The following is a 26,514-nucleotide window of genomic DNA, read 5'->3' as shown; positions in this document are numbered from 1 at the left end:
CTAACCTTTATGAGGATCCATAAGCACTTTAGGGATCTTATTGCATCAATTTACCAAAGTAAGAAAGAAGAGTCGGTTAAAAAAATGCTTACCTCACTGTTGGAGAAGCCATAATAGCTGATGAACAAGTAGTTGCTTGTAGTGTGAGGTATCTCAGGTATGTTATTCGAACAATACTTCCCATTCCCTAGTATTGGGGAGTCTTGGGAATGTCCATTTCTTAGCTGAAATATGAAGAAGAGAAGAGGTTAACCAAGAGTTCATTTTATATAGATACCATACAGTACATTCATCTTGTGAAGCTTCACAAATTTTAAGGAGGAGGCTATTGCTTCGCCGTCTGCCAAATCTATGATTTGGTGAAGATATGTTGACAATACATTTGTGGTCTGGTCATAAGGTCATGAGGAACTTCACCTATTTCTAAACCAACTAAATTAGCAGCATTTTGCATTCAGGAGATAGCAGGTTCAAACCCCACTGTCAGCAGCCCTAAAGATAGTTATCCATGGTTTCTGATTTTCACACCAGGCAAATGCTATGGCTGTATCTTAATTAATGCCATGGCCACTTTATTCCAACTCCTAGCACTTTCCTACCCCATTGTCACCATAAGACCTATCTGTGTTGGTGCAATGTAAACCAAATTGTAAAGAAATGAAGAAAGAAAAAGAAAGTGCCACATCCTTCAATAATTAAATTCACTATGGAGATGGAGTCAGATTGATGCCTTCCTTTCTTGAATGTTCCAGTAAGAAAGAAACCGGATGGCTCCTTAGGGCACACCATCTATTGTAAGTCTACCCACATAAATCACTATCTCCAGGAAGATTCTCACCACCATCCAGCACAAAAACAGGGCATTCTCACAGCATTCACTATGAGTGCAAAACAAATTTGTGAGCCATCGAATATCAAGGAGGAGATGGACACACTCAAAGTCACATTCAAGGGTAATGGTTACAATGATGTACAGGATAATAGAGCCCTGCATCCCAGAGGGACGAATAAGCAAAATTCACAGAACGAAGAAGTGACAGGAAATGCCTACCTTCCTCCCATCCATAATACCACAGATGAAATTGCCAAGGTTATCTGCAAGCACAATAAATATTTAACAAAACAAGTTTGGCCCCATCACAAAAAAAAAAAAAAAAAATGCTCACAGTTTAGGTAAAAGCAAGGACAAGTTATCCCCACTATTACACTGTCAGGTGTACAAAATTCCCTGTACTTGCGGCACGGTATCCACTATCACTCAATCAAGTGATCTGCATTTAGGACAGTCATCCAGGTAGCAGATTCCCTACCTGTTGTTTTTCTAGCCTTTCCTAAAATGATTGCAAAGAAATTGGCAATCTATTGAACATCACCCTTTGTAAGTTATTCTAATCCCTAACTCCCCTTTCTATAAACACATAGTTGCCCCAATTTGTCCTCTTGAATTCCAACTTTATCTCCATATTGTGATCCTTCCTTCTTTTAAAGACACCACTCAAACTTAACTGTCTACTAATGTCATTCCATGCCATCTCTCCCCTGACAGTTTGGAACATACCACTTAGTCAAGCAACTCGTCTCCTTTCTCCCAAGTCTTCCCAGCTCAAACTTCGCAACATTTTCGTAACACTACGCTTTTGTCAGAGATCACCCAGAACAAATCAAGCACTTAACTTTAGATTTTTTCTAGTTCTTGAATCAAGTAATCCTGGTCAGGGTCCCATATACTGGAACCACACTCTAATTGGGGTCTTACCAGAGACTTCTATGCCCTTTCCTTTACATCCTTACTACAACCTCTAAATACCCCCATAACCATGTGCAGAGAGCTGCACCCTTTATTTACAATCCCATTTATGTGATTATCCAATGAAGATCTTTCCTTATATTAACACATAGATACTTACAATGATCCCCATGAGGAACTATCACCCCATCAATGCAGTAAATAAAACTGAGAGGACTTTTCCTATTTGTGAAACTCACAACCTGACTTTTAACCCCGTTTATCATCATACCATTGCCTACTGTCCATCTCACAACAATATCGAGGTCATTTTGCAGTTGCTCACAATCTTGTAACTTATTTATTAATCTATACAGAATAACATCATCTGCAAAAAATCTTATCTCTGATTCCACTTCTTTACTCATATCATTTTATATGTATAAGAAAACATAGATGTCCAATAATACTGCCTTCAAGAATTCCTCTCTTAATTATTATAGGATCAGATAAAGATTCACTTACTCTAATTCTCAGAGTTCTAATTTCTAGGAATATAGCTGCCCATTCAGTCACCCTTTTGTCTAGTAGACTTGCACTCATTTTTGCCAGTAGTCTCGCACGATCTACCCTATCAAATGCCTTAGATAGGTCACTAAAATTTGTAAGACTGCCAATATATTATACTTGCCAACATGTTATCCTTAACTGACTTCTTTGCCAGATTCAATTTCCTATTAAGTTCCTTCAATTTCTCCTTACTTCTACAGCCATTTCTAACTCTATTTATTTCCAACCTGCACTTCCTTCTTAGTCTCTTTACTTCTCTGTTATAATATAGTGGGACTTTACTATTCCTTTCCACCTTTAAAGGTACAAACCTGATTTTCACATTCCTCAACAATTGGTTTAATCCCATCCCACAGCCTGTTTACATTTTTATTTACCATTTTCCACCAATCATAGTTACTTTTAAAACTCCCTCATGCCTGTTTTATCAGCCATATTGTAAAGCCAAATAGCCCTACTTTTAATACCTTCCTTTCTATCATAATTATTTTTAACTATGATGAAAACAGCTTTGTGATCACTAATACCAACCATCACTTCAGTTTCTTTATAGAGCCATCTGGTTTTACCAGCACCACGTCCAAAAAATTCTTCCCTCTGGTTGGTCCCATCACTTTCTGATTCAGCTGTCCTTCCCAGATTAACTTATTTGCCATTTGTTGGTCATGCTTCCTGTCATTTACTGCAATAGACCTACCCAATGACATTTGGTAAATAGAGATTACCTGCTACAATCACATTCCTTTCCATATCGTTTCCCATATTGCAGATTTTCTTATCAAATAATTCTGAATCAGCATTAGCGCTAGCCTTTTCCGGTCTGTACACTCCAATGACGTCAACTTGCCTATTTTATTTAGAGATGAGTCTTACAAGTAGAATTTCATGTTTGTCATCTTTAACTTCTTCATAGCTTACAAATTCTTCATTCACCAAAATGAATACTCTCCCTCCTACCATTCCTATCCTATCTCTACGATAAACACTCCAGTGAAAATCCACAGCCTGTTTCCAGTCATTCGACCGGGTAAGGAATGGAATGAATGAAGCCCCCATCTAGCGGCGAGGATAGGAATTGTGTCGGCTGCTGAAGCCTGTCGCACTCCGCTGGGGCAATGATTAATGAATGACAGATGAAATGAAATTATTTTGGAGAGTGTTGCTGGAATGAATTACGACAGGGAAAACCGGGGTACCCGGAGAAAAACCTGTCCCACCTCCGCTTTGTCCAGCACAAATCTCACATGGAGTGACCGGGATTTGCACCACGGAACCCAGTGGTGAGAGGCCGGTGCGCTGCTGCCTGAGCCACGGAGGCTACTACAATAAACACTCCAGTACCATGAGAAAATTTCTGCATCCATTATATAATTTCTCAGCCATGATTCAACTCCTATTACAATATCTGGTAAGTACCATATATACAGTATCTATTAAGTTACTTAATTATATATATATATATATTTTTTTACAATACTTCTACACTTAAACACTAACATTTTTATGTCATCCCTACTTGACTTCCAGATCCCTGTACCGTTATCACCACTCCCTGGACCACGCCGTTTCCCTGAATGTACCTCCCTATAACACTTCCAAACAAATTTCTTAACTTATACATACTGCTGCAGTTTAAGTGAAGGCCATCTGGGTGCAGATCCCTAAAATTACGGATTGTGAATGCATCAATCTAAAAAACAGAGTCAACCTTTATCTGTATAGTAGGAACGGGATGGTCCAGGTAGCGGTGGTAAGGGTACAGGGATCTGGAAGCCAAGTAGGGACGACATAAAAATGTTAGTGTTGAACTGCAGAAGTTGAAAAGAACTTTACTAGCCAGACATGTCGGTTCAATGGTACTCGTATCAAGGAACATGATGGAATATCCGTCTCAACTGCCCAGACAAGTCAGCAATAGCTGAGCACGCCCTATCAACTGGTCATGATATTGTGTTCGAAGATGTTTGAGCTCTTACCCACACTAAAAACTACAGGTCTAGAATTATATAGGACGCTGTGGAAATATGTAAATATCTTAACAATTTCAACAGGGACACATTTTTTTTTTTTTTGCTAGTTGTTTTACATCGCACCGACAGATAGGTCTTATGGCGATGATGGGACAGGAAAGGGCTAGGAGTGGGAAGGAAGCAGCTGTGGCCTTAATTAAGGTACTACAGCCCCAGCATTTGCCTGGTGTGAAAATGGGAAACCACGGAAAACCATTTTCAGGGCTGCCGACGATTCAAACCTACTATCTCCTGAATACTGGATACTGGCCGCACTTAAGCGACTGGAGCTATCGAGCTCGGTAATAGGGACACTGGCTATCAATTAAGTAATACGCAGTTCTCTTCCCTGTCTTTTCAATATTGTTATTTTGTTTCAGTGTTTTCCAAATTCATACTTTCCTCATCATTAGATAGTTTGCTCTAGGTTATGATACTTTCATAACCGTTATACATCTGTTATGGTATTATTCTTACTTCCTTTCACTCCCGTGTTTTCAACCTCATTGAACCTCATTGTAGTATGTCCTTCTCCCGCCAGACCCAAGTTGTTCCTCTCCACCCCTCAAACCCCGACTTGAATTACCCCATTCTTCTTGTCTTTTTTTGTTAAACACTTTTCTTTCCATCTTCAGCTCTATTCTATTCTATCCTGTCATTTCATTTTACTTTTAAAAATTTTATTTATTTCTTCTACCACAAATGTCACCTGATTTATCTGATGACCTTGCACGTAAGATGGAACAAGAATAATTGTGCTAAGATGGTGTTGTCACTTCCTACTCAGAAGACACAGTGAGCCATCCGCCTACTGTCGAACAAGAGTACTACTTAATATAGACCAATGGTAAAGCATTCCTAAATTCATACTTTCATTATTAGGGATGAATTGCTCATGAACAGACAACATTGTCTTCTGAAGATGCAGGGCAAAGTTCTCTGTGAAACATAAATAATTTTACCTTGTTTTCTGACATGGCAAATGCCCAAAAGCTTATTATCATATCTACAGTTATGGGCTGTAAAAGCATCAATCTAAAAAAAGAGTTAACATTTATCTGTGTAGCAATGTATGTAAGCAAGCTGTGTATGAATTACAGTAGGATAAATTAATGCTTTCATGAGGAGTGATAATAAAGAATTTCACTTATTTAAAAGTGAATTAACTAACATTCATATTCAGACAGAACTTCACAGCAGCTGATATACATTTTTGCCAACAAACAGTAACTCTTTAAGCGGTAATCTAATCTACGCAAATTAAGTGGGAGGAGTACTTGGTTTGGTATCTGGCTCACGTAATTAACCATTTTATGTGAGTGCACGATAATGATTCATAACGCATATGTGCTCCTGATTGCAGCAAGGACAGTTCATCACACAATTGAAGAGACAAGACATGAGTAGATGGATTTTGCAGCCTCCCCATGGCTAAATGGTTAGTGTGCTGGCCTTTAATCACAGGGGTCCCGGGTCAAATTCCCAGTAGGGTCGGGAATTTTAACCATTTAATTTCGCTGACACGGGGACTGGGTGTATGTATCGTCTTCATCAGCATTTCTGCCTCATCATGATGTGCAGGTCACCTACGGGAGTCAAATCAAAAGACCTGCCCCTGGCGAGCCGAACATGTCCTCGTACACTCTCGGCACTAAAAGCCATATGCCATTTTATTTCACTGCAGCCTACAACATGGTCATAGTTTCTTCTGTGAATACCAGCAATGCTGTGAGCAGTAATCATCCCAGACGGCCAGAAGATTGGGTCTGGAACTACCACCGAGGGGTATTGGCTAAGTAACTTGTTCTGATATTATTAAATAGAATAAACAAGTATAGTACCATAATAGCATGTACAGATTAGTTTACCCTAATTAATTTCATTTAACTATCTTAGTGTAAATAAAGTGTTCAGTATAGGACAGATTCACAATGAGAGGTTAGGTAGAAGAGTGCATGTTCTTATTTTTCTTTAGTGACTTATTGGGGAAATTAGTGAGAATTATGTAAATAATACATCTCATGTGGCGTTCTGGGTATGTTGAATGTTTATTAATAATCTTGACCATAATGGCCAGTATTGGGTCCATATTGACTTAATCACAGTAAAGAGAGAGATGGATAATCCTCCTAGTCAATACTATGTATTTTTAACATGCACATAAGATGTATTTTAAATACATAGTATTGACTAGGCAGATTATCCATCTCTCTCTTTACTATGTTGAATGTAGAAGTGCAAAAGACGTTAGTGAGAAATCATCTGTATTCATATGTCCACGATTCGTAGTTTGCCGTAGTTTGGTGTCGAACTAGTGATCCTCTGGGAAAGTAGGAGGTACTCAGTAAATAATGTAGTATTGCATGAGAGTAGTGGGTTTTGGACAGTCCGGCAGCCTCCTCCTCACAGAGCTGTGATGTCATAGCATGGGTAATTTGAAATGCGGGCTATTGGCGAGGAGTGCAATGCTTAACCTCACATGACATCATTACCTAAGGCTGGCTAGATGTGGAGGGTTAACCTTACAGGTTTGGATTTGACTCCCAGCTTAACCTCACAGGTGTATTAACTTTACAGACCCAAGTTCGATATTCAAGAATGCAAGCTTAACATAACAGACTTGGATTCAACCTCAGGTTTAACCTTACAGACTCACATTGGATCCCAGGCTTAATCTAACTAGGCAAGATGGCCACTATACAATATTCTTATGGACCTAAGTCTAGAGAGCTACCTCAGAGGCTCACAACTTGTAACTTAGGACCTATTAGTTTTATCACCCTAACTTTTGGGAACTGATGCAAGGGCTGTTAGGCAAGATGGCTGCTATACACTATTCTTATGGACCTAAGTCTAGAGAGCTACCTCAGGGACTCGCAACTTGTAACTTAGGATCTACTAAATTTTTTGACCTAACTTTTGGGAACTGACGCAAAAGCTATTAGGCAAGATGGCTGTTATACACTATTCTTATGGACCTAAGTCTAGAGAGCTACCTTAGGCACTCACAACTTGTAAATGGAGTTAGGGATGTGGCATAAGGGCTAATGTGTAAAGGGACAAAGGACACTAAAAAAGCTGAAGAGCACAAAATTACTAAAAGAGAACTGAAGAATTAAAGGGCACTAAAGGACACTAAGGGGTTAAAGGCACTAAGTCTGGAACACTCAATTTCTGATTTGAACTCTAGAGTCTTATATTAGCCTACAGTATTTTTGTATTTTTCACATCACTTTGAGATTAATATAGACTAATAGGCTAAATGGAGGTACATATAAGTTAACAGTCTGTATTTTTAAGTGTCTGGAACACTCAACTTTTTATTTTAATTTTTTTAGCATATAGATTTGGGCCTTAGATACTTCTAATTGCCTACTGTAACATTTACATCACTTAGAAATTAAAGCATTGTGTTTAGAGCCAGAAACTGTTCACACTATAACTGTAGAACAGCTGTGGATTTTTTACTCATAAACTATCTTCTATTGCTAAGCTGAGTAATTTAGGGGGTATAGTACTGGTCTGGTGTGTAGCTTTTAGTGAGGCCTGGTGTTGTTCTTTCAACTTGAGGAATTCAAAGTTGAAATCCCTGACCCAACCGGGAATCAAACCCGGGGGCTCCTTCCCTTGGACTGCAGACTAGCATGCTATCTAAATGATTGTACATTAAAAGCCTGCATTTAATTCAAACACCCTACCTTTGAGGTAAAGGAATTAAAAGTTAAAATCCCCGTTCCGAGCAAGAATCGAATCCGGGGCTCCTTCCCTTGGAATGCAGACTAGCGTGCTAACTAAATGATTGTGCATTAAGACCTTGCTTTTAAACTATTCAATGCCAAACCCGTATATATACGTTATTGAACGCCGTGCCTCGTCTGCCAAACCCGTATACATACGTTTTGGTGCAGTATCTAATTCACCAATCTCGTATATGAATGGGATATAGTGCTATGCTTTGAAATTCCATGGAAATGGTCAAAGAAGTTCTGTACGGCAGATATACCAATCCATTTTGCGTGTTTTGAAAGTGATCTGATGTTATTTCCGCTTCGTTAAAGTGGAACATGTTTCCCGCTAACGCATAGACATCATGGTGTATTGAAGTATACATTCAACACTCGTTGAATAAGAAATTTAATGTTTCCTGATAAATAGTGATTCTGGAGAGCTATATTTTGATAATGAAGATGGAGGATATATAGGGGGCGATACTGAACTACAAGAAAGTGCAAGACAAAGTAGTAATGATGGATCTCATGTGGAATTGTCATCACCTCCTCAGATATATTCTTTTTTCCCCAAATGTTAATGATTTTGAAGTCAGTTCTTGGATCAATAATTTTATGTTATACAGTATTGCTACATCTACATACTGATTTGACGTTTCAAAAACTCATACGTTCTTTTTAATTTTAACATGGTGAACGGTAATAGTGTACAGTGTGCTCAATAGAGGTTTCCTAGAAGTGTTTTTGTCTCTTTAATACAGTGCATCACAGCTACAACTTTCTCATGTGAGTACAGTGCAGTATATTGTACAATACTGTATACAGTATACAATTAAAGGTACATTTGCGAGAATTGTTAACACATACTATACATGGGTTATTGTGTTCCAACTTATGTTTAATGGTACCGGTTTCATAACCTCTCACGGGCGGACACCCCTTCATAACGGACATTTTTTCGGTCCCGAAGGTGTCCGTTATAGGGAGGTTTTACTGTATTTCAGTAATAATATCACTGAGCGGAGTAGCCGTGCATGTTAACACATGCTACGGCTATGGAGCCAAGCTCTGCATTCGGCAGGTGAGTTGGTTCGAACCCCACCGTCAGCTGTCCTGAGAATTTTTTGTGTGTGTGTGGTTTCGCTTTTGCACTCTGAAGCAAACGTCGGGACAGTTCCTATTCATAAGCCACAGCCGATTCCTTCCACTTCCTTACCCAGTTTCATTCACCATCATTCATTTCATATTCATTATCTTCTCAAATGAGGTTTGCAACAGGAAGGGCATCCGGCAATAAAAAAATGCTGTAAAATATAATCTCACTTCATCCCCAACCCCGTATTGGGCTGCGGGACTAAGGGGATGATATGCGTTCCATTAATATTATCATTAACAATTTATCTGTAAAAGTGAATCTTCCTTAAAAAAAATAATTAAAAAAATTACACTGCTGGTCATCAAAACTTGGCGGTGGAAAGGTTAATTCAAACACCTGACCTTCAGGATGTCCCTCCTCCTTTACAACACATTATACCTAAATTCACTCAAGGTATGAAGGAGTTTCCCCTGCCAATAGAAATTAGACTGTTCCATTTAGAACTCAAACAAACAGATTCAAATCACGCATTAGAAGCATCTAATTACATAAGACTGAACATTTTTCATCATGTACCAAGGCCAAAAACACTTTACATCCAGAAGAAGAAGAGGCAAACATAAACAACAAGCATATGATCAGTGTTTAACAAGTTTTTAAGAATTTTAAAGTTGCTTTAATGCATCCTTTATTGTCTGTACCATTTTGTGTACATTATTGTATTGTTTTAGCTGAAGATGTCTTCAAAAAGAGATGAAACATGTCCTAAGATAGACGTATATTTTAAGTGTAAGTTATATGTGAATATAAGATAATAAAGAAGTCTTGAAAGGTGAAAACTACCTCTAAATCAAAGTTGAATTAGAGTAAATATGGACTATCACAAAGAAATTTAAATTGTAGGCTAGAATGAGTCACGAAAGAATTGGAAATTAATCATGAACAAATCATAAGAATCGATTTGTAATGTATGATTAAATCATTAAAATCGATTCTTGAAAATGAATCACATTGCCCAACTCTAGTTTGTACATATTCCTGCTTGCCTTACATTGGTGGTACCATCGAGGAGATTTATTCCCTACTCCTTCCCTTCTACTTTCCTCAATATCTACCTTAACCTAATTTCCAGATAACACTCTATCCTAGTTCCCTTCCCTTCACACACTTTTACCACATACCTAACAACAGAGTTACCCATAACCAGAGCCTCAACCTAACCCAACCTATGTCATTAGATCCCCTCCTCTCCTCGTCTACCGCAACTCCCATGGTGACTGCAGAACCTGTTTCCTCCTCCTTTCTCTCCTTCTTCTGACCATGTTCTGCCTCTCTCTTCCTACCCCCTACTCTACATTTCCCATTCCTACCATTCCCTTTACTCTTGCCTCGCCCCTCCTCTGTAACACTAGCCTGTACCCCATCTTCCCTCTGCTGTTCTACATTCAGTGAATCATAGCATTTCCTCATTGGTACCTCTCCTGAACATACTCCCTGATGAGAACCCTTAGCCATCACATTCCTTCCCCTTAAAACAATTGCCCACCTGTTTTCCACAACTTCTCCTTTTCCTTCCTCTCACTCTCTCCTACCTACCACATCCTGTACATTGACTGAGGAAGACCTACCTTCATATCTGTCCTCTACTAAATGCCTAATTATCTACTTCAAACTCACTAACTTCTTTTTTATACCCCTTAATATCCACTTACACCCACAGTCCCCACTCCTGCCTCCCTCAGCCATTCCTTTATCTTCTTCACAGAAATACAAAATGATATGAAAATATAAACCAAAATAAATAATGTATTCTGTGAATAGGAATATATAAACTGTATACATCGGTAAAAAGAAATACAGTATTTTTACTACACAAGGATTTCACGACAATAATGCAAGAAAGACACTAACTCATAAAAGAACTACACTACAATTCTACTTAGCCACATCCTAGTTATAAAACAACAGGAATAACAGTTATACTAAATATGTACATACATGGATTATTATCAGAAATGGAAACTGCCATTAAATATTGAAATATTGAAAGGACTACCTACACAAGGATTACACAACAATAAAGAATAAAGAATGCAAGCAAGACACTATCTACGAAAATAACTACACTAAAATTCTAAATTGCACTTTCCTTATTACAACATATTAACTGAAACAATGTAGTTAGAACTAAAATTCCTAGGGAGAATTTTTCCCATGCTACACAACGATTCATGCCAATAAAGCAAGGAAGATATTTTTTAATAAAATGACTATACTACAGTTCTAAACTGTGCTTAAACATATGCTAATTAGAGTAGGTTAACTAAGACAACAGAAATATAGTTAAAACTAAATAGTTACTATAGAGATCTTTCTCTACAAGCTAATAGAAATTACAACTGCCCTTAAATGCTTAAGGAATGAAAGTGCAAAGTACAAAGTAAGCTGGAAACTTGAACTATGCAAAACTATAAACATAGGAATACAGGAATTGGCTGATAAATTATTATTTTTGCTTTTTCTATGCTATGCCAACAGTGCAGTTGTAGGGAACCACATACTATTCTTTGACTCTTGATACAGTTTCCGAGAAACCTCCCGCTATGATTAACCCGACAGTACTCGCGGCCGCATATTTAATGCCGTTACTCGCGGGTGAGCGTGGCGCTCATCTCGTGTACGTTCGTTTTCTTAACGATTTCTTTTGCCAACGTTCATTCAGAGAAGGAGATTTATTCATTATAATTGCAGTTTTGAAATAATAGGATACATGCTTGGGTTTAACTCACTTAATGTAGGTTTGAATGCATGATTCATAGAATTTTAGGTTAATCTTACTATAACTGGGGATTGCTCATTTTATTCAGGTTGGAATGCATTAATTTCTTGAAATCTAGATAGTAGCGTGACATATAACCACCTTCTGCACAAACAAAATAAAAAATAAAAACCGAACAAAATCTAATAAAACAATGTTTCTGCCTATAGAACTGTCATTGTTGAACCTGTTCGTATATGAGGCAACAGTACATGTTCTTTTGGAACAGATGTTTCAATATAAAGTCTCAACACTGTTGTCACCTTTATTCCGTTTCTGAGTCACTTTGACCCGAATGTGGAAAATGGCATGGTTTACAAACAGTTACTATGTGGTCTCCGCAAATTGGTGCACTGCATTTCACACACCTGGCTGCTGTTTTCCTGTTCTTTCTTGGACAGTATGCACACTTTTCCCTTCCCAACGATATCTCTTGTGGAGAATCGAGCTTTTTCCCCAGAACTTTCAGAATTTTCAGACGCAGATCTGAGCGAATTCCAGATTTTACAACTCTTTCTTCAAGATGGAATTTCGTACGGTCCAGGGCAAGTGTTTTCAGGTAACTATTCAGACATGTTCGAACGAAAAATAATCTGGCTGTTGATACCGGCAATATCCAACATTGTGAAAAATATTCTTAGAAGCCACCTGCAGCTCACTCTAGATACAGAGTACAAAGACTTCATTTCATCAACAACATCAACCCCTCCTTTCGTCAAATTATAAAAGGTAAGTCGTTCTGGTTTCATAAGGTCCTCAGTTGTTTCATCAGTTACTGGAAATTTGTGCATACTTGATATGAGTATTACGTTTCTATTCTTTTTAGGTACATACGAAATCAGCATGCAATGTTCCCAAAAAGCAAAAATGCTGCTGTTTACAGGCCTGGATCTAGTGTTGACTAGTTCTGGTGGAATCTCCCGCTTATTTTTGTCCAGTGTTGTGACCATTGTTAGGTTCTTCTCCCGTACAATCTCATTCACAATCCCACGGAAGACAAACAGTTGTCGACAGTCATATTCCGGCCGCTGTTTTCTATTGGCTGAACCATTCTTCTGACGAGCCTACTAGGACTATTGTCTATTACAAAGGGGGTCTTCAGGCTGTCTTCCCGCATATATCTCCATGTTTACAGTATAAAACATCCGAGAACAAACCAAGGCAAAACTTTAGATTGCGTATTTGGATGGTTTGTTTGGAATGTACTGCCTGAAGTTGCACATGCCACGAAATGCTTCCAGCATTTCTTCTAATGTGACGTATTCTCCGACACTGTAATTGTCTTCACACCGCTGAACAAAACCTTGAAATATTTCTCTGATTGGCGCCAACTTATCCAGAGTTTTCCTTTGCTGCCTAGTACAAATATCATCAAACCTCAGGGCACTAAGAAGCAAAAAAAATCTGTTGTAACTCATTACCAGGCGAAAATACTCCGGTGCTGTCATATCAGTTGCCCATATGTCTTGGATATTTTGATGTGATGATTTCATAACTCCTGCTAAGAATAACAAACCAATCAGGGCCTTTATCTCATTCACATTTGTGTCCAAGATGTCACGATATGAGTGTAATTTTGTCTGAACTTCTGCAAATGAATGTTTGTGTAGTTCACTATTTCAGCAAGCACATCATTAGGAAAGAACAAGTCCCACGACTGGAGAACTGTTGCTGCGTGCTGAGCATATGTTTTCACACCTGGCAGATGAATGACAATATTCTTCTTATTCCTTCGCCTGTTGTCTGGAGGGGAATGAATGTTCCACACCGTGACATTGTTCTTACCAACATAATGAGGCCCGATGTGCTCATCGAAATCAGAATTGTCAGCGGCTACTTCACTGCTACACAGATTTTAATCTCTCCCTCCGAATCTTCACTATCATTGTCTACTATCAGAGGAGAGCCCAACATTTCATCATCAGATTCCTCTAACAACCACTTCCGAATGTGCTCTTCACGTTCCATCTATCTATATATATATAAAGTAACTTGTCCTGACTGACTGGCTGACTGACTGACTGACTGACTGATTCATCATCGCCGAGCCAAAACTACTGGACATAAAGAAATGAAATTTTGGAGATATATTCATATTAAAATTTAGGTGCTCGCTAAGAGAGGATTTTTGGATATTCTGTCGCTAAGGGGCTGAAAAGGGGGGTGAAATTTAAAAATGAGTGTATCTATATCTCAAAACTTTAGAAGTTTACAGATGTAAACATTGGTATTTAGAATCTTCTTTAAAAATAAGGAAACACATATTTTTTTGTTTCCAGAAAATCCCAATAGGAGGGGTGAAAAAGGGTGAAAAAGGGTGAAAAAGGGTGAAAAAAGGGTTGAATGCCTTTAATCAGGATACCGGTACTTATATCCCAATAACTGAATATATTACAGACCTGAAAATTGGTGTTGGGGATCTCCTTTAAAAAAAAAAAAACACGTATTTTTGGTTTTTGGAAAATCCAATTAATGGGCGGGTGAAAAGGGGATGAATTTTTAAAATGAGTGTATCTATATCTCAGAACTTTTAAAGTTTATAGATGTAAAAATGGGTATTTAGAATCTCCTTTAAAAATAAAGAAACACGTATTTTTTTGTTTTCAGAAAATCCCAATAGGAAGGGTGGAAAGGGGTGAAAAACGGGTTGAATGCCTTTAATGAGGCTACTTATATTTCAGAACCTAAAGATATTACAGACCTGAAAATTGGTATTTGGGATCTACTTTAAAAATAAAGAAACAGATATTTTTTCATTTTTGGAAAATCCAAATAATGGGGGGTAAAAGGGGGGGGAGGTGAATTTTTAAAATGAGTGTGTCTACATCTTAAAACTTTAAAAGTTTACAGATGTAAAAATTGGTATTTAGAATCTCCTTTAAAAATGAAGGAACAAGTATTTTTTGTTTTCTGTAAATCCCAATAGAAGGGGTGTAAAAGGGTGAATAATGGGTGGATTACCTTTAATGAGGATACATATATCTCAGAAACTGAAGATATTACAGAATTGAAAATTTGTATATGGGATCTCCTTTAAAAATAGAGAAACACACATTTTTTGTTTTTGGAAAATTCTATTCATGGCGGTTAAACAGGAGTGACAAATTGGGGTGAATGTTTTGAAAGACAATATCTACAGAATATCTGAGAAATGTAAAATGTTACAGATGTAAAAAGAGGGTATTTGGAATCTCCTGTAAATGTAAAGAGACATAGGTGATTTGTTTTTGGAAACTCCACTTAAGGGGAACTAAAAAGGGGTGAAATTTTAAAATGAGAATTTCTACAATATATCTCAAAAAACTTAACATGTTAAAGAAGTGAAAATGGTACTTTTTATCTCTATTAAATATAAAGAAACATGTATTTTTAGTTTTCGGAAATACCACTTGGGTGGAGGGGGGGGGGGGTGGTAAAAGTGACTGAAAATGGTGTTGAATTCTTTTAATTAGTCTGCTGATATCTCAAAAATGATGTTACAGACGTGAAATTTGATATTTGGAATCTGCTTTAAAAGTAAAGAAACACATATTGTCGGAAAATCCAATGAAGGGGGAGGGGGGTGAAGGAATTGAAAAATTAATTGACTTAATTGTATGAGAATACATACATCTAATAAAAACTAAAGTTGTTACAGCATAAAAATTGCTATTTGGATCTCCTTTGAAAACAAAGAAAAACGCGTTTTGGGAGGGAAACCATCTTGGGGGGCGGGAGTGTAAAGGAGTTTAATTCCTTTCATGAGGACACATACATCAAAAACTGAAGAAGTTAGAGTCGTAATAATTGGTATTTAGAAGATCCTTTACTATTAAAGAAACAAGTATTTTTTGCCGCAAAATTCACTTGGGGGGGGGGGGGTGTGTGAAAGGAAGTGAAAAAGTGAATTATTGAATTATTTTTATGGGGATCAAAACTGAATGTAATAGATGTGAACATTGGTGTTTGGAATCTTCTTCAGACATAAAGAAACATGCCTTCTTTTAATTTTTTTTTTGGGGGGGGGGGGAGGGGAGATAAATAAACTTAACGGCAGTGGGGTGTAAAAGGAGGTGAGACCAATTGATTTTACTGTTCATAATGTACTTATAAGAAGCCTCCGTTGCTCAGGCGGCAGCGCGCCGGCCTCTCACAGCTGGGTTCCATTGTTCAAATCCCGGTCACGCCATGTGACATTCGTGCCCGACAAAACGGAGGCGGGACAGGTTTTTCTCCGGATACTCTGGTTTTTCCTGTCATCATTCATTCCAGCAACACTGTCCAGTATTTCATTTCATTTGTCATTCACCGATCATTGCCCCAGAGGAGTGCTTCGGGAGCCGGCACAATTGAGGAGCGTTTTTTCAAAACTCGACATTTGCAGCAAACATCATTTTTCAGGAAATGTGTTTTTTTTATTTCCACTTAGAAGCACATACATGAAACATTTCAAATTTTCATCGATGTTAGTTCCAATACAGACAAGCACGATGTCTGAATAGAACTTGTTGAAACTTAAGGTGGATGAGGTAAGATTAAAAGATAATTTTCTCAAGTTTTTTCAAAAGTTGATATATGCAAATATTCTGGTAAAATGGAACTTCGCATTAATACCCTAACTGAATGATATACTTTTGTTTATGGAATTATTTACTTATTTTTGTTATTTTGTGAATAATATTTTTTGAAAATTTATTTATTTTTGAGCTCCATTGTCATACATTTTTTTAATATAGGCTACTTGGTATTGTAAGATTACACAATATTATTAGATTCTAATATACTGAGCATCAAGCAGTGTAACAAAACAAAATAAGGTATTAACCTATAATATCAATCCTATTGTAATGAATGAACACATTAATATCACACAGGTTAAATTAAAGTCTTACAAAATAAAGTCTACTCCAAGAACTCATCAAAACACTTAGCCATCAGAAGGCTGTTACTTGTCTTCTAACACGACCCTGTAGAAATCCACAGCATCATCTGGTATTTCAAAAAACTTCAACAGAGCTTGAACATCCTTCTTCTTTTCTTTGCTCACCATATTTTTCTTTGGTAAAACAGAGGATTTTAGCAACACTTCATGGCTGGATTTCATTTTCAGAACTTCAACTTCCACTGGGTATGCGAAGTAGGTATCCTGTACTGATACGGAGACTCTTTTATGTCTCTTATTATATGTGATAACACGTTGGCTATTCTTAAATGGCAACCTAGCTCGTAGTACCTTCTGTGAACTCTCTTTTAGATCTTTGATTTCCCAGTCCCTGCTCAGAATTTTAAGGGTGACATGCTTCTCTATCATAGTATTGTTTGGGAGACAGTATGTTTTCCTGTCTTCTGTAAGATTTCTCAATTCTACCAAACACTCTGTCTGGAACCATGTAGCTGTGTCCCCGAATAGGGAAGAAATGTAGAATATTACTGAATAATGTGCTTTTTTCCAAGAAAGCAGTAAGTGTGGCCAGGATGACACTATTTTTGTTTTGGCTGCTACAAGAGTTTGAGAATAAATGTATCGTGGTAGGGCTATCTTTGTGCAGTTTCTCTTCCAGGTTAAAAAGAAAGTCCAATAAAGCCGAAGCAACTTGGTTGCAACCTCTTGAAGATTCTGTTTCTAGCCAAGTATAGAAAAATATGTCTTCCTTCCTCTGCTCCTTTGAGTGAATCATGATGCAGAGATTGTATAACCACACTTGTCTAGCATAGAAAACCTCACTCACTGATAACTTTGGAATTGGTTGATTCTGTTGCATGTCAAAACATATCTTGATGACACCTGGGTTTTCTTCTTTCATTATTTGATAAAACTGCTTTGCACGAAGTTTATGCAATCTATAACTTGTCCTCAGTTCATTCTTCTTCTCTAGGCATGTTTCTGTCTTTATTTTCATCAGACTAATTTTACAAGAGGAGCAGGTATCAGTGTGAGGAGTTTTGAATGACAGATTGAAACACTTATAGAATATATACTTGTATTTTGACAGCGAGCACAGTTTCAATCCAGAACTTTTCCTTTCTTCACAGAATATCTTCCACTTCTTATTGACTGAGAGATATGACGGTAAATATCCTCTCTTAGACTTTCCTCTGCCATGATGAATCTCTCTGCATTTATACCTTTCGATGTGATTCTTAATGGCAACCGTAATGTCCTTGTGTTCCTTGCCTGTTCTGACACCACCTCGATTTTCCATAGGTAACTTCCCAGTATGATGAAACCTACTAGCAAGATACGATAATCTGTCCTTTGACATCCCAGAAATACCTTGAAAAGTTGCAGCACAGACAGGAAGTATTTCACCAGTTTTCTTCCTAATGCTGTACTTCACAGAAACAGTTTTCTTCGTCCTAGCACTTTCAATGTTCGCTACCCTGTGCTGAGGTGTGGAAATGTGCATATACTTCAAAAGAAACTTGTCTTGATCGATCTTGTTTAAAGAAGTCACATGATGATGGAATTCTGTGATATCCTCATAGCAGAGTTCAGCAGCTTTGCATTGTTTCATCGTTTTAGCTTCTGTAATTGTGGGCAAGTCTTTGAGTCCATGAATGCATTTAATATTAGGTTCATTTTTAGTTCTAGGCAGCTTTCCAGGTACTCTCTTCTTGTATCTAGACTTTATTCCACCGACACATTCCTGAACCAGCACGCCAGCTTCAGAATCTTCAGATTCATTATTCATACTGTTGTAGTGTGAAATAGTTCCTCATACAGTAACTTACTTAAAACTTCTCAAGAAGTGAGTTTTATTCTGTCGACGACAATGAGGGCCAATCGCAGGAACATGTGGCATGCAGTTCCAAGAATACATCCTTTCAATAAAGGAGTCTGGCGTTCCATTGTTCCACAGAATAACACTTCCGATTATCCATGAGAATGCAACGTGATTAATAGTTAACTGCATTTATCAAGTTTTGCTTTAACTTTCCGAGAGCATATATCGACTTTTGCAAAAACCTAGTGATTTCAACCACTTCTGTACACGGCAAATATCATAACTCAATTTTGAAAATTTTTGCATTTATCGAGTTTTGAAAAAAAACGCTCCTTAATTCCTATTGCCGCCGCTAGATGGGGCTTTATTCATTCCATCCCTGACCCTATTAAAAATAGGAAAGAATTTCCACCAATCAATACTTGTTTTTTTATTGCTTATATTAAGCTACAGGACCGGTTTCGACCCCATATACAAGGTCATCTTCAGCTGAACCATGAATACATATTTATATGATGAAGCTTTGATTAAATTGCATTGTCAAAAGAATGTTATATGATGTGCATTTAGTCACATACAAATGGGGCATGTCTTATCGTGAATTGGCATATATGTCAGTATGTACAATATTGCAACTGTATGTCTAAAATATTATGTTGAGGTCTTAAAATTAGTGTATAAAACATATCTTCACTTAAACTAACTTATATATATATATATATATATATATATATGTACAGGATAAAATACAATATATAAAAAACATTTCGTGCACATGAACATTCGTATCTTGCTTGTTGGTCAATTCATCAACTCTCGTATTTAAGTCCCATTTACATTTGTACACTCAGCTGCTGTTCTTAGAGTTTAAAAGATATGGTTGTAAAATTGCATGAGTAGAAGATTAGTCTTCATGTGGGATAAAACATATTCAATTTTTAAAAAAGGGTGCCAGATGTATGGATAAAATTCGGCTAAAATATGTTCAGCTCTGCTATGTATGTATCCTTATGTTAGAATCAAATCTTGTTGTCCTGTGGCGTCCGTAAAATTGGGTTCAAAGTAATGGCTCCTTTCCCATTTGTAGCTGTGCAATGGTGTTATGTTTATCTGTGGAAGATAAGATTGAGCTATGAGAGATATTATGTTGGAAGAATGCCTAAAGGTTATGTGTGTAAATTTGAATATGTACTTACTATTGTTGGTGTAGCCGAGTTGCGTTTGACGTGCGAGCTTGTAGTGTACTACTTCCTGTTCTTCTTGGGCTCATACTAGCTGCTGTGAGAGGAAGGGAAGGAGGGGTAGGGAGAGTTGTTGTGGGGTAGGGGTGGAGCTGGGTGTGTTGTTTGATGTTTTTCTGTTACGTGTCGCGTTCTGTTTCTCAATTAACTTAAGGTAAGAGTTTCTTAGAGCGGGGATAACTGTATTGAAGATGATGTTAGTTTTTTCTGTGATTTCATTTATGTTATAATTTGGATTGGTGTACTGATCTAGAGTAATGTAAAATTCTTCTGTTACATTTGATACGGTATACCCCTGAGTGGATGTATTTGTTGTTGCTATTGATTGTTCTGACGTTGTGTATGATGTTGGGGTTTATGTTTAGGATTTGCATATCGTTATCGATGTTTGTAAAACTGTGTTTATAGTCTGCAACATGTTGTCCTATTGAGGAAAAAAGATTGTGTTTTATCGCATTTATGTGTTCGTTATATCGGGTTAGGAAGTTTCTACCGGTGCGTCCGACATAGCTTGTCTCGCAATTATTACATTTGATACGGTATACCCCTGAGTGGTTGTATTTGTTGTTGCTATTGGTTGTTCTGACGTTGTGTATGATGTTGGTACTATTGTGTGTAGTTCTGAAAGCTATTCTTAGGTTATGTTTTTAAAAAATGTTGGTTATGGGGTATATGTGTGCATTATTGAAGGTGAATAGTGCGTAAACTTTCTTGGATTCGTCTACTTTTGTTAGTTTGGTTTTGGGTTGGGATTTTATTTTGTGAATGATTTTGTTAACCATTTCTTTCTTGTATCCATTGTTCTTAGCTATGTCATGAATTAGTTGTAATTCTTTGTTTAGATCTTCTTTTGTTAACGGTATATTGAATGCTCTGTGTATCATGCTATAGTAGGCTGCTCTTTTGTGTGTATTGGGGTGAACGGAATCCATTTTAATTGTATTTGAGGTTTGCGTGGGTTTTCTGTATATTCTGTAAGAAAGGTGGTCATCATGTCTAGTTGTCGTTATGTCCAGGTAGTTCAGATTGCGATTGTTTTCGGTTTCCATGGTAAATTTTATATGGGAATCTATTGTGTTGAGTTTATCTAATATATCAGTTTCATTTGTGGACCTATTATCGATGATGACAAAAATGTCATCAACAAATCTGCACCAAAAAAATATATTGTCTATTTTGTTGATGTATTTGTGCTCTAAATAGTCTATGTAAATTTCGGCGATTATACCAGAAGCAGGAGAGTTGTTTTATCCCACATGAAGACTAATCTTTTACTCGTGCAATTTTACAACCATATCTTTTAAACTCTAAGAACAGCAGCTGAGTGTACAAATGTAAATGGGACTTAAATACGAGAGTTGATGAATTGACCAACAAGCAAGATACGAATGTTCGTGTGCACGAAATGTATTTTATATATTGTATTTTATCCTGTACATATATATATAAGTTAGTTTAAGTGAAGATATGTTTTATACACTAATTTTAAGACCTCAACATAATATTTTAGACATACAGTTGCAATATTGTACATACTGACATATATGCCAATTCATGATAATACATGCCCCATTTGTATGTGACTAAATGCACATCATATAACATTCCTTTGACAATGCAATTTAATCAAAGCTTCATCATATAAATATGTATTCATGGTTCAGCTGAAGATGACCTTGTATATGGGGTCGAAACCGGTCCTGTAGCTTAATATAAGCAATAAAAAAACAAGTATTGATTGGTGGAAATTCTTTCCTATTTTTAATTGTGTAATTCGTCAATACGGAAATGAAGATTATAGATTACGATCCCTGACCCTGTTGAATGACTGGAAACAGGCTGTAGATTTTCGATGTACTTATTCTGATCATAAACCGATCATTTTTAATCTTTCCTGGGTTCGTTTTCAACAGCATTCTTTTCCTTCGGAGAACGTTCTTAGATTACAGTAGATTCTCCTGACAAATAAATAAATAATTAAACACATTTGAAATAAAGAATAGGAATGAGATTGCCCGTCAAATTGTTCACCTCTGTAATAAGGCCAATAATGCACGGAAGTATGTCATTCGTATCGCCAGAAATCCCGCACACTTGCCTATGCACGACAATGGGGCTGGTCTAATAATAATAATAATAATAATAATAATAATAATAATAATAATAATAATAATAATAATAATAATAATAATAATAAAGTTCTGGACCGTTGTCAAAAGTGCGGACCGTGCTGGAAATGGGTCCTGGATGGGTAATGACTAATGACTAAGAATGCAGTCCGGCCGCGGGTACAGTACCGCCAAGACACCCAAGATGACACCACGTCGGATCTCCTGAAGGATTTGATCCATATTAAAAATGCCAATAGGAAAATATGGCAAAGATCGCAAAGATTTAGGGGCCCAACTGACCAGGTGGAATACCTGGAACTAGCCCGTGAAGTACGAAATCGATTGCTGGAAAGAAAGATTGAAAAATGGGAGGAAACTTGCCATAATCTATTAGAAAACGAGTCAGATTGCAAATTTTGGTGGATTCTCACAGAAAACGAGTCAAATCACGAATTTTGGCAGATTATATATCTAAAACAATAAGCATTCAATTATAAATTTCAGTATAATACCGTAGCGAAGCACGGGTATCTTGCTAGTACTCAATATGTTAATAAAACATCACTCAACACTCAGACTCACACTACTTCGCACATGCACGAAAAGTTACATGGATCCTCGTGGGTGAGCACTGCACTCACTTCCGTTTGCGTCTACGTCAATATTGAAATCAAAGCGTCTGGGAAGCACTCATGTTTCCGGTTTCCTGTATACGTCAAAGGGGATACTCAGAAAGGAAGGTAGACGAGAGCTTGGCTTCCCAATTTCCAGAAGAGAGAAAGCTATTGAAAATTAAAGTGAGTGCAGCACTCACCCACGAGTACTGGCGGGTTAACCAAGAAGGCTGTGATCGTTTTGAATGAACAAGTGAGTGATAGTGCTTGTATTCAATTGATGCTGGATTTCTAGTTAAAATCAAGATTAAAAGTGAAGTGTATTTTGGTTATTAAGTTACATGTAGGCTAACTTGATGAAGACCTACAAGTGGTGATCCCGACGTGATACGATAATATGTGTTAACCGTACACTGCTTGTTATCTGGACCAAAATGGCGAGTGAAAATAGTGACGATGCCAAACAATCAATTGAAAAGGTTAGTGTAAAATTACCTCCTTTCTGGGTTGAAAAACCAGAAATATGGTTTTCGCAAGTAGAAGCGCAATTTAACCTTATCGGAATCACCAATGAAAACACAAAATTTAACTATCTTATGGCTCAACTCGATCTTAAAATTGTTGTCAACATTTGGGACTTGGTATCATCAAACGAGCAAACGAGCAAATGATCGCTAAGGAATGACTTTTGATGATTTACCGTGAAAGTGAAGAAAGAAAAATCAAAAAGTTAGTGAGATTAAACTTGGCGACTTAAAACCAAGCCAGTTACTTCGAAAAATGAAAGGTCTCGGTGGTACTGAAATTTTGGATAAACTTTGGAAAACATTGTGGCTTGACAAATTACCTGAGGAAATTCACTGTGTATTAGTGATTGCTGACGGTGATGTTAATAAACTTGCAGATATTGGTGTTAAGATATGGGAAATTAAGTCCCGTGGTAGTGTTGATGAAGTTAGGTCAGTAACCTCAACCTCTAACCCCACTTCTGGTTTCTCTCTTCAAGAAATCATGGAGAAAATATGTGAGTTAGAATGGCAACTTAAGCGTCGTGATAATTCCCGTCCCAGGTCGCGAAGCCGTAACCGCAGCAGGCCCAGATACAGACCTGAAGGAAAATACTGTTACTACCATTTCAGGTTTGGTTCCAAGTGCAAGCCTGAAAAATGTGTATCACCATGTAAGTGGAATGATCAGGAAAACACGAGGCAGCAGCCACTGTAGCGGTTGCGTGTGCTGCTAATGATTCATTGAAAGGCCACTCAAATAACTACCGTCTGTTCGTCAAAGATCGTCATTCAGGACGTTTTCTTGTTGATAGTGGAGCTGATGTTTCCGTTATACCAGTAACAAAATTGATAGGAAGTGAACCATCAGATTTCAAGCTTTTTGCAGCCAATGGGACTCAGATACAAACATTTGGTTTGAAATTAATGAATATTGATTTAGGAATAAAGAGAAAGCTTGAATGGCCCTTTATAATTGCTCAAACATCCAAGGGTATTTTAGAAGCTGATTTTATTCACCAATTCGGTTTATTAATTGATTTAAAAAACAAACAATTGATTGATAGAAACACGAAGTTGACTGTTTCAGCTGACCTAGCAACTGTATCGGAGGCTGATTCAGTTAGTACATTGAAAGCTAACTGCCAATTTTCTGAGCTCCTAATGAAATTTCATGATTTAACAAAACCAACCATCACAGCCTTCTTGGTTAATCATAGCGGGAGGTTTCTTGGAAACTGTATCAAGAGTCAAAGAATAGTATGTGGTTCCCTACACTCACTGGAATGGTGCGATCGTTAAGTCGACGATAATCACCACACACTCTCCATTGCCCGTTCTTCTTGGAAACAAGGTGCAGGGGACTAGCCCATTGAGACTTTGATGGTCGGATTATGTTATTAACCAGACTGAGAAGTTTTCACTTTGAGCATCAAGGGAAAAGAGGTGAATATTTCAATTGACCGACTTAAACCTGCCTACCTCCTGGCTGATCTCAATCAAAAAGCTGATCACCCAAGACTTCGTCCAGATCATCAAGACCACCATTCTGATATTACTGATTCTGACAGACCTGATCGAACTTCACAGCAACAGCAGCCACAGAGAGAAACTCGGACTCGCAGTGGAAGAACGGTTCGTTTTCCAGCTAGATTCGTAGACATTGTACACTGAAGGGGGGAGTGAGTGTAGGGAACCACATACTTTTCTTTGACTCTTAATACAGTTTCCAAGAAACCTCCTGCTATGATTAACCAAAAAGGCTGTGATGGTTTTGAATGAACAAGTGAGTATTAGTGCTTGTATTCAATTGATGCTGCATTTCTAGTTAAAATAAAGATTAAAAGTTACTGTAAGTGTATTTTGGTTATTAAGTTACATGTAGGCTAACTTGATGAAGACCTACACAGTGTTTAAATACAAAGAGCAGTAGTAATCAGTCACCATTAATTTTAATATAGGAGTAACAGGGTAAAGAACAAGTAATTGGTTCATTCGGATATAAAGAAAGAAACAGTGAGCGAGTCAATTGATTTTTGTGAGAGAAATGGAATGATTGTGGGTAACACTTGGTTTAGAAAGAAGAATAGTAGAAAGATCACTAGATATGACTCGGGTGGAAGAAGGAAAAAAACAGTTACTGATTATTTTTTGGTTGAGAAAATAAATCGTAAATAGTTAATAGATGTAACAGCACTACAAGGTGATGCATTTGATGGAGACCACAGAGTAGTGGTAGCAAAATTGAAAATAGGTAAAACTGTGATATAAAAGAAATAAGGCAGAAGAAAAAGTATGGAAATTAAAAGATAAAAGTACTCAGGATAAATTTCAGGAGGAATTAAAAGAGCACATCCCTATATCAGAAATAGAAAGTGTAGAAGAATAAATTTAATTTAATAAATTTAATAACACCTTTGTAAGCTGTGCAGAGAAGATTTGTGGCAGAACTTTGGCGAGAGTGAAGGAAAAGGAGACACGTTGGTGGAATGAAAAGGTGAAGGAGTTGTTAAAAAAAGAAGCATGGCAAGAATGGAATACAGAAGTGTAAAGAAGTGGAAACTGAGGAAAATAAAAAATGTTGGGAGAGATTCACACAAGAGTTGGTAAAGGATGTGAATGATGGAAAAAGAATTTTGTATGGATTGATAAAAAATAAGAAAAAAATCTATACAAAACAAGTGAAGGAAGAGAGTGACAATGTAATAACAGACCAGAAGAGAGAAAGAATAGGTGGAAAGATTATTTCAATAAATGGCAGAGGTGGAGATAGCTGTTAAAAAAATGAAAACAGGTAAAGCAGCAGCGATGGATGAAATATGTGTGGAAATGATAAAGGTAGCAGGACCATAATTTCTGTGACCCTGTTGCACCTGTATGATGATGATTATTATTATTATTATTATTATTATTATTATTATTATTATTATTATTATTATTATTATTATTATTATTATTATTATTATTATTATTATTATGCCCGACTCGTTGGCTGAATGGTCAGCATACTGGCCTTCAGTTCAGAGGGTCCCGAGTTCAATTCCCAGCTGGGTCGACGATTTTAACCTTTATTGGTTAATTCCAGTGGCTTAGGGGCTGGGTGTTTGTGCTGTCCCCAACATCCCTGCAACTCACACACCATACATAACACTATACTCCACTACAATAACATGCCGTTGCCTACACATGGCAGATGCTACCCACCCTCATCAGAGGGTCTGCCTTACAAGGGCTACACTTGTCTCGAAATAGCCACACGAAATTTTTAAAAAATTATTATTATTAATCACAATTACTTATATAGATATTAATTGTTTTTAACTTTCTTAGAGAAGAAGTATTAAGAGAATTTGATTATGATGGCAAAACTCATCACTGACATAATTTACAC

General features: G+C 37.2%; 1 protein-coding gene across 1 annotated transcript in view; it reads right to left on the bottom strand.

Moving 5' to 3' along the window:
- The window catches only part of Cubn (Cubilin), an 882,604-nt gene that overhangs the window by 358,803 nt on the left and 497,287 nt on the right, over nucleotides 1-26,514 (bottom strand). Inside the window, exon 41 of the mRNA XM_068225286.1 lies at nucleotides 93-224. Within this exon, the coding sequence (XP_068081387.1) occupies nucleotides 93-224 (132 nt within the window). The remainder of the gene's footprint in view (nucleotides 1-92; nucleotides 225-26,514) is intronic.

Source organism: Anabrus simplex, chromosome 1, assembly GCF_040414725.1.
Source record: "Anabrus simplex isolate iqAnaSimp1 chromosome 1, ASM4041472v1, whole genome shotgun sequence".
NCBI classification, from domain to species: domain Eukaryota; kingdom Metazoa; phylum Arthropoda; class Insecta; order Orthoptera; family Tettigoniidae; genus Anabrus; species Anabrus simplex.
The sequence above is the reverse complement of the archived record's forward strand: the minus strand, read 5'-3'. Positions and strand labels throughout refer to the sequence as shown.